This window comes from Mercenaria mercenaria, chromosome 12, assembly GCF_021730395.1.
Source record: "Mercenaria mercenaria strain notata chromosome 12, MADL_Memer_1, whole genome shotgun sequence".
In the NCBI taxonomy this organism is placed as follows: Eukaryota; Metazoa; Mollusca; class Bivalvia; order Venerida; family Veneridae; genus Mercenaria; species Mercenaria mercenaria.
This window is the reverse complement of record NC_069372.1, coordinates 73,077,142-73,087,321: the sequence shown is the minus strand read 5'-3', so window position 1 is coordinate 73,087,321 and position 10,180 is coordinate 73,077,142. Positions and strand designations below refer to the sequence as shown.

The 10,180-nt window shown below is 31.9% G+C and overlaps 1 protein-coding gene across 1 annotated transcript; it reads right to left on the bottom strand.

The window, feature by feature from the left end:
* Positions 1 to 351: 351 nt before the first annotated feature.
* LOC123533540 (uncharacterized) lies at positions 352 to 9,596 on the bottom strand. Its single transcript, XM_053518883.1, has 4 exons — positions 9,485 to 9,596; positions 6,316 to 6,419; positions 5,369 to 5,383; positions 352 to 941 (listed from the first exon to the last, which is right to left on the bottom strand). Exons 2-4 carry the CDS (start codon positions 6,414 to 6,416, stop codon positions 494 to 496), a joined length of 564 nt encoding a protein of 187 aa, XP_053374858.1. The 5' UTR covers positions 6,417 to 6,419; positions 9,485 to 9,596; the 3' UTR covers positions 352 to 493.
* Between the last annotated feature and the right edge of the window lie 584 nt (positions 9,597 to 10,180).

Here is a 10,180-nt window from a genome sequence, read left to right as displayed (position 1 = left end):
TACATAGAACCTTCCCCCAAGATGGCTGTGGGGAAGTCGTTAAGAACTTGCTGAGAATCTTCACTTATGTTTTATTAGGAGAAGTTATCAAGCGCTTGCGGATTACCTATACAATGTATATATGATTTATAAACGGAAGTTATTTAACACTTGCTAAAAAGTTCACATATGAATTATGTTGGGAAGTTGTTAAGCACTTGCTTCTAACATTCACACATGATCGATGCGGTGAAGTTGTTACTTGCAGAGAATAACAAGTGTTGGTACGGAATCAAGGGATTCTACTGGGTGCCTGGACGTACAAGCGCATGTTCTGTTTGAAATACCAAGTCAAAAGCAACTAACAAAGCAAAGATTTACAGTTTTAATTAAAACAGAAGCTTTGACTTTAACCTTTAGTTTTAAAACAAGTTTTAAAAGTTTTGGTTTGCTTATTTTCAATATCTGATTAATATTGTTCATAATATATGAAAGGATGTTGACAAAAAAGTTCTTAAAGGTCAATTAAACCGAAACCGTACATGGAAGGTTTCTCTTTAGAGATATCGCTTTCGTCATCATTACAAAAATACGCATCCCAATTTGCTGTGTAGTCATCATTGTGTATGAAACCCGGCTTCCTTTGAGGAAAAGCCTTTACGAATTTCTCGTCAAACTTGTCCAAACCCCAGGATTTCATGCAGACAGCCAATTCCTCTTCTGACAATTCACCATCTCTATTAACATCAAATATACTTGTGATGGCAGAAGTGAACTTGTGAGTTTCGGCCTTAAACTTGACAGGATCAGCGTTATATTGTTCCGTTATCTGTTCCATAAATAGTTCCTCTGTGACATGATCTAGACCTTTTAGAAAGATCTTCTCCCAAAGTGCACGGTATTCTTCTTTGAGAGCAGCTGTTCTATCAGCGTCGAATTTGTGATAGGACGAAAACCTGTCCCTGTAAATAAAGACATGCCAATTTATGTAAGCCTTACACCTTAGAGGGGAAGAAATGTTTCACTATAAGTTTAATTTCACAACAAAAGTCGATTCATTGATAAAAGTGTAACTATTTTCGAAATTGGATAACTAATGACAAAGACATGACAGTTTTAACTTCAAGAAAATTGTTAACAACGGAGGCAGTCATTTTTTGGGGGGTTTATGGTGTCATTAAGACAGTTTTAAATCTATCTATAATGTAATGATCAATGCTTGCTTTATGAATACAGAAATATTTCTGCATGTATTTATAAAGCGACATGATATCGATAAAATCAGTCTGGTGACATTGTAATGATCAATGCTTGTTTTATGAATACAGAAATATTTCTGCATGTATTTATAAAGCAGCATGAAATCGATAAAATCAGTTTGATGACATTGTAATGACCAATGCTTGTTTTATTAATACAGAAATATTTCTGCATGCATTTATAAAGCAACATGATATGGATAAAATCAGTCTGATGACATTGTAATGATCAATGCTTGTTTTATGAATACAGAAATATTTCTGCATGAATTTATAAAGCAGCTTGAAATCGATTAAATCAGTTTAATGACATTGTAATGATCAATGATTGTTTTATGAATACAGAAATATTTCTGCATGCATATATAAAGCAACATAATATGGATAAAATCAGTCTGATGACATTGTAATGATCAATGCTTGTTTTATGAATACAGAAATATTTCTGCATGTATTTATAAAGCAGCATGATATCGATAAAATCAGTTTGATGACATTGTAATGATCAATGCTTGTTTTATGAATACAGAAATATTTCTGCATGTATTTAATAAAGCAGCATGAAATATGATAATCATTCTAGGTTTGTATGATAATGCTTGTTATTATGCAATACAGTAATATTTCTGCAATCATTCATAAAGCAATCATAGATATGTGATAAAATCAGTCTGATGACATTTGTAATAATCCATGCTTGTTTTATGATACAGAATATTTAGCATGTAATTATAAAGCAGCATGATTCGATAAACATCAGTCTAGTGCCATTGTAATAATCAATGCTTGATTCATTAATACAGAAATATTTCTTGCATGCTTTATAAAGCAACATGATTGTAAAATCACGTCTCAGAGGATACATTGAATGCTCATTAACATGTTTCTTAATAAGAAATATTCTGCTAGCATTTAAAGCAACTGATTTAGTCGAAAATTCAGTCTGATTACAATTGTAATGATCAATGCATTGTATTTTGATACAGAATATTTCTGCAATGCATTATAAAGCAACATTAACTGAAATTAAAATCAGTTAGATGACATTGTAATGTTAAAATGCTTGTTTTATGAATACATGAAATATTTTGCATGCAGAGTAAAAGCAACATAATATTGATAAAATACAGTTATGAAAATGTAATAGATCAATGCATGTTTTAGAATACAGAAATTTATTCTGTTCAGTATTATTAAACAGTAGAAATCAGATAAACTATGCATCAGTTTGATAAAACTTCGTAATGGCCAAAGCTTGCTTCATTAAACAAAAAATTTCTGCATAGCATTTAAAAGCAACATATTAATGATAAAACAGCCTGATGGCTTTGTTAATGATTCAATGCTTGTTTATGAATACAGAAATGTTCTGCATGTATTTATAAAGATCCATTGAAGCGATAATTTCATCTGATGACATTCTAATGCTCATTGCTTGTTTTTATCAAGAATACACAAATATTATTGCATGTTAATATTAATATCAGCATAAATCGAAAAATTCAGTTTTGATGAATATGTAAATGACCATGCTTGATTTATGTATACAGAAAGGTGTTTTGATTCATTTATATACAACAAGATTTCGATAAATTCAGTCGATACATTGTAATATCAAATGCTTGTTTACATTAATACTGATATATTTCTGAATGTTTTAATTAGAACATGATATCGATAAAATCATATGATGTCATTGAATGATCAATGCTTGTTTTATGAATACAGTAAATATTTTTCTTATGTCTATCAATTCACAACATGATTCTGATATCATCGATGTACAATGATTTGATCAAACTTATGACACAAAATGATCTGATGTTGATAAGATTTCTAAATTACTAAAATATATTTAACATGACAAATTAAATTATGATTTTTACAAGAATCAGGCCTTTATCAACGTTTTTTGCAGATCTCTGAAATCAGTTGATTTTGCGCTATGATCAGGTTTCAGCAATTATAAAGCGAACAAATCGATCAGTGTGAGATTTTTAAATACAATATAATCGTCAAGGTAAGGATGCCATTTCTCGTTCAAAAGCTGACATTATGCATATTGTAAATTATTATGCCTTGCTTTTGTCTCATTTAGCTGTAATTAGAAGAAAATTATGTCTAAAGCTAACCAGTTTTAAGCCTTGCCATTTGTTTATACTATTTAGGTGTCACGATAAAAATGGAATAATGTTTCTTGGCTAACAGAAATTGTTATTGGTTTAATACTCGTTCGTCTGGCATAGCATACTTAAAGATTTCGAATGTCATTAAATACAAACTTTCGTAACATATGTCTGTTAAAATCTGTACGATAATTTTACATGTAAAAGACCTGTATTTTGTTCATAATTACAGTCCTGATATTTCAAATTTACACCTGTAGATTCTATATAACCACATTGATTTTACAGATGTAGATTTCAGTGCAAATGAGATACAGCTATAAAAAAACTTACAGCTGTAAAATTATAAAAGTTACAGGTGAAAATATGCCTAAATGTTACAGAATGCTGCAGAAATATTACAGGTGTTGAAAATTGAGAGGGTATTATTTTAAGGAACGAATGCAGAGGTACAAAAAGTTTTAGAATGAATTGACTCTAGAAAGGGTACCAGTTATTACAAAAATGGCAAAATAAATAACATAGCAAGTAAAGAACAAAATGCATTCTGTTTACAGTATAGCAGTTGCAAAATTCAAAAGTATGAAACAAGGTAGAAACTATGCATCAGATCTTGTTTATAAAACTTCCTTCACCATGAAAACATAAGACATCTTGACATTCCCAGACAAAAAATTTCCTGATAAACACTATAAAAGCACCATATAAACACTGTCAAAACCGCCTTTTTGCTTTTTTGGTGTTTGTTAGTGCGTTCCATTAGTGATCCATTGAAACAATCAAGAAATGGTTGCAATGGATTGCTAACGGAACGTGTTCCATTAAATGGATCGCGATTTTGAAGCGAGTTATTTACTTTACAGAGCCATTCAGAAGGCTTTCTCCTCTTTTATCAGGAAACATATGGTTTTAATCCGTCCAATGTACCATTACAGCAGATCTTCTAGTTGCTATGGTTATGTCATGAAATCTCATCTAAGGTATAATATAGCAGGACAGAAATTAGTGCATTTTGTAGGTAATAAGTGTAGAGGATGGACATGATATAGATTTATTGAAGAGAAAATGGTGGTTGTTAATTCATTTAATTTCTATGATTTACAACTAAAGGTATTTTCTTAATACATGTACTTACAATTCAGTATAAATAAATGCATGTTTACATTGTGATTCTTTATAGATTTCAATAAAATAAGTGTATGTTAGAATTTAAAGATTTATTAAATGCATAACGCAATAGTTTTTGAAATGCTGATTCAAATGACCTGTATACTTACCTATATGGAAACTAGTTAATAAATGTATGTTTCTCTTTGTCTATCCATATTTCACAAAGATGGAATTTCTGTTAGCTGCATGATTTATCAAATGATTTGTATAAAACTGCATCAAAAAGATCATGAAAATGTTGAATGATTTCTAAATTTGTATCATAAATATATATTGTTAACATTATTGTAACAAATTAATATTTGAATAATTTTAACAGAAAGGCCTTTTCAACAGTTACTGCATATCTCTGCAAATCCAGGCTACACCCAGTCACATTTGCCAAAACTGAATGCATCAGGTTTCAATTAAATACAGCCTGTAGTTAGGAATGTATCAGTTTGATGAAACGCATTCCATTGAGCGATCTATTAAGCGATCTATTATATATGCGTTCCGTTAAGCGATCCATTATGCGATCCAATAAGCGACCCATTATACGATCCATTATACGATCTATTATGCGTTCCATTGAGCGATCTATTGTGCGCTCCATTATCTTGTTGTTAAATGACATATTTATGTTAATTAGCAATCCATTAGCTCATTTGCATGTGAAATTGGAATACGGTTTTGATGGTGTTTATTGGATAAACAACTCGCTTGCGGATCATGGTTTTAGTGGCGTTTATTGACAGTGTTTATTGGGGTTTTTTTTTTTTTGTTTGTTTGGGATTATCACTTTTAAACTTATCAGCTTCAAATATAGCGTAAATAGTAAACATTTGTACTTACACATTCCTTTTACAACTATATTAGATAATTAAACATTTGCACTTACTGTACAACAATTAAAATTCCAATATTTTACATTATGTAGTGTCTCTGTGAATTTCAGTTATATCCCGCCAAAATGCACTAAAGATGGCTGACAACACTCATGTTTCCCTCCAAAAAAGTTACAGCTGTAACTTTGAGACAAGACCATTTTACAGCTATAACTTTCAACTAATTTGTACAGCTGTATTTTTGGGACCTGCATGTTTCACACCTGTAAATTTCAACTGTATTTCTGGTAATTTTTCACTAACAGGTCTTTTACGGCTGTAATTTCAAAATACAGGTCTTTTACAGACGTTTTACAGCTGTAAAAGAGGTCCTATTTTCGTACAGGCTTGTATGAAAATGACAAATTCGTTCCTAAGATAAATCTCTAACAGAATATGTCGTCGTGTTACTGACAGAATATACTTAAAGTGAAAAACGCTATAAATCATACTGGTTACTTTAAAGTGTACATGCGTATGCTTCAAATCAAAAGCGAAATAAAGGTAGTGGGTCCGTAATGACGCTTGGTACTTTCCGTTCTATTTCCGCATTTTCCGGATATTCATAGGAAACAACTTTCTGTTATGGTCAAAGAATGCCGAAAGTGCATGCGAGAATTCGTACGGAAATTGTCTATCGTCATTATCTCAAAGTTAACAGTAAACGGAAGAAAAAAACACAGAAGAATCATTAACTAATATTATTACTCTGTGAATAGGCAATAGATGCATATGACTGTGTAATAATAATTATATAATATATGTAGTATGGACAAATTAGTCGTTGTTTACGGACATTCTTAACTGAGTCTATACTGCTAATTAAAGGGGATTTAAAAATGCTCAAGCCAAAATAAAAGGCGCCAAATTTACGAAAAACCACGAAATCACGATAATAAGTAAACTCTTACGTACGTGAATAGTTCGGCGTCTTCCATTGTAATATGATTATCGCCATTGATGTCACATCCTCGAAATAAAGCCCTCCATTTTTTCAGAAGAAAGTCGTTTGCCATCTTCTGCGAATAAGAAAGAACACATTCTTCATAATGAATTGGAGAAATCGAAATATGATTATAAAATGGACAACTTTCACAGAGCTGCCACACACATTCTCATTTCAGGGAACAAATCTTGAAAAACTATCTTCTAAGAGAAATTTATCCTGTCCCATTTGTTAACTTGAAATTCACATCAAAATGAACAAATCACAAAATATTATCATAGGATAAGCAGTGGGCTCTCTTATACGAGAAAAGAAAAAAAAATATTCCACAAATATGAGAGAGAGTTTGAATCCACGAAAATAAGTCTGATACTACAACTCACAGGTAATTGTAAGTTTGTGTTTTATCGTAAATACAAGAAAGAATTAGAGAAGTTTATAGAAAGTTTATCATTTGATAAAAGCCTTGATGAAGTAAAGCAGAGTGGAAATTAGAGTCTTTGAATAATTGATGTGACCGTTGAACCGAATCTTAAATTTTTTAATGACTTATCAAGTACGTCTAAATCTTGTTTACTGTACACGTTGAAATATTATCTAAAGAACAAGCTTTTTCTCACCCTAATGATTTACTATCATCATAAAAGATAATCCAAAAACACAAAAAAAACTTTACAGAACAGACATTATTAGACATGGAGAGAGATTATAGATATTGCTGCAGGAAATATCAAAAGGAATTATTTAAGTAAGAAAATTAGACCGTTTATAATATTGAAAGAAATGAGTTCTACAATCTATTTTCAAAAAATTGAGCACATGTTGAAGTGTCTAAAAACGAACAATGTATAGAATTTCCAAGGAGAAATGACAGCAAATGCCTGGACGATGGTACATCTTCCGAAGGTCACGCCGGCGGAAAATTTGAAAGCAGTGATATAACAGTCGGCAATCAAAGCATATTCCTTTGATAACATCGTATATGAATATTTCAAATTTAGTATCGATATAATAGGTAAACCGGTTCGGCAGCTTTTATTCAAAAATACTATAAAGCAAGAGAAATGTCCGTCTAGCTGGATGAAATGAGTTGTTGCTCTGCTTTACTAAAAGGGCGATTCACGTGATCAAAATAATTATAGAGACATAACTATAATAAGCTGTTTTTCTAAGTATTTTACTTTTTTCATGAATAAAGGCTTAAAAATTGGTAAATGGAAACGACATATACTGACCGTTGCTCGGTTTAGATTCCGATCCTATTACAGTACTGTCTGCACTATATTCGTATTAAATTCACAAATTGAAAAGTAGTTGAAAGAGAAAGATAAACCTTCATGTGCTGCTTTGAAGATTATAAACTGATAAAATCTGCTATTGTTGGACAATTATTACCTGTTATTCGCTCAATGTACGAAAATGTAAAATCATGTGTTCGCACAATGAATATCTTAGGACGAGATAACCTTTCTGGTCTTGTTCTCGCTGTACCTTAAGAACATTGAAGTACATCTACAACAAACCAATGATACCGGCAGTTGTCAATTTCTTTACTTTTATTTGCAAACGACTCAGTATTATTATCTGATACTAAAGAGGGATTACAGCAGTCATTGAACAATTTAGAAACTTCTATATGAAATCTAAAGGTGCACGTGAAGAAAACCAAACTGTCGTTTTCAGAAAAGGGGATAGATTAAGGGAAAAATTTAAACCGAGACACGGAAATTGTAAGCACTTTAGGAATTGTTTTTGCTCAAGTAGTCGGTCTTTAATTCATGCCAGGAGAATAGCCGGACCAGGGCTACGTGATAAGAATTCTCTGTGTAGAGCTACTGGAAATATTGAAGTACCTGTAAACATAATGTTTAACATGTTTGATAAATATGTTTTTTTTTCTGTGATAACTATCGTCATGAGATTGGGGATTTGTTAATGCGGACAACATAGAACGTTACAAAAATGCAAATTAATGTTAAGCGTAAAAAAGTCAACTCACATATTATCTTTATACGCGGAACTAGGCAGATTTCTTGTACTATATAACAGAACCATTGAAGATAAACTAAGAATGGAAATAATTTACAACAACAAGTTGGTCGTCAAAGGTACAAGATATTTGCAAACCTCAGGGTTTCCAGATGTGTGGCTCGCGAATCAGTTAATGACAATGTCTTTATAACGTCTTTTTCAACAATTTTTCAGTTATATAAACGACGGTGTCTACTTGTAGCAGTGAGCACAATGCCCAACTTTAAAGTGCTGCCTCACTGGAATATCACGCCGTAGACACGTGGCATGATACCCCACCCAGTCACATTATACTGACACCGGGCTGACCAGTCCTAGCACTATCCTCTTAATGCTGAGCGCCAAGCGAGGAAGCTACGAGTACCATTTTTACGTCTTTGGTATGACGCGGCCGGGGATTGAACACACGACCTCCCGCACTCAAAGCGGACGCTCTACCACTAGGGTTAGAGATATATATAAAACAGAATGGAATGTTCTTCTTTGTTATTTTATAGACATATGATTACTTAGTATATCTCGTACTACTTGTGTAAATGTTGTCAAACTCCCAAAGTTTAGAACTTATATAGCAAAATCAATACTGCAATAATAATAACAATAACATCAATGCATGTTTTTTTATTAAGTTCAGGTTTATTTTATAAATTTTGGATTGATGTCTATCTAAATTGCATACGAAATTGCAATACATATACACGATGCATGCTACAAATACTGAAATAATATTAAGGAAAATAACAGTAATAATAATAATAATAATGTATAATACTTTCCTAATCTCAGTTTTTTTTTCAATAAACTGTGGATTGATGTCTATTTAAATTACATACGAATTTGTACTATATGCAATGCATGCTATAAATACTACAACAACTGTAATAATGATGATAATAATAATAATAATAATATTGATAATTTTAATATAAGTAAACATAAAACTGACTTTGGGAAAAGTATACAATGCCTACATTTTTCAAAATGCTTACAAACTAAATTTAATTAAAATTTCCAGGAATACAAAAGAGATATTACATGAAAGGAAGAATGACGTGATTTAAGCGCATCTTTCAGTAGAAATAAGATTTAAGACAAACTTCAACTTACTTTCTTCACAGGTATCCTTGTCACGTTAATCTGCAAATGGGTTTTGAAAAATGTTTCTATCTGAGATCGGAAATGGGTGTAGAAAACTTGTCTCGACTTTCCGGTTTGACAAGTTTAATAAATGTTTGCCCTGTCTCATTCAAAGTCAATGAGAATGTTAACATATGTATATTACATAAACACATAATGTATATTACATATACTTTCTTATATAAATCATTTTGTAACCCCGCAATTCTAAATTAGCAATTGTGTACGAAAATTAAACTTGTTATGCTTACTTTGTCTCACTCAGTTATGTGTGTCTCCTAGTGTTACGGGGTTATAACATATTATGAGGGTTTTCGGATGGGAGCTCTAGAGAAGAGTAGTTAACTACATTTCATTGAAGAGATGAACTCTACCGACCGTGTTCCGTGGCAGAGTTGGCTGTTTCCAAGACATAGCAGGGCAAAGGCAGTTTTACTTATTTCCAGGGCCAAGATTGCGGTCAATTATTTTATAAATGGGTGTAATCATATTAGCATCAAATAATACCCAAACCCAAAACTCCCATCACTGAGTATTTTAGATGGGGAACTAGCGCACAGTGTGGTAGTTTGTTCGTACTTTACTCAATGAAGAGCTGAACTCTACGAACCCTGCATCAAGCTTGTAGTGGACGTGTAGAATGAGCAAATGGCAAAGCAAAGATTT

What these genes read in the sequence shown, in the direction of transcription:
- LOC123533540 (XM_053518883.1), bottom strand. Translation starts at nt 6,416, where the DNA reads ATGGCAAACGACTTTCTTCTGAAAAAATGGAGGGCTTTATTTCGAGGA.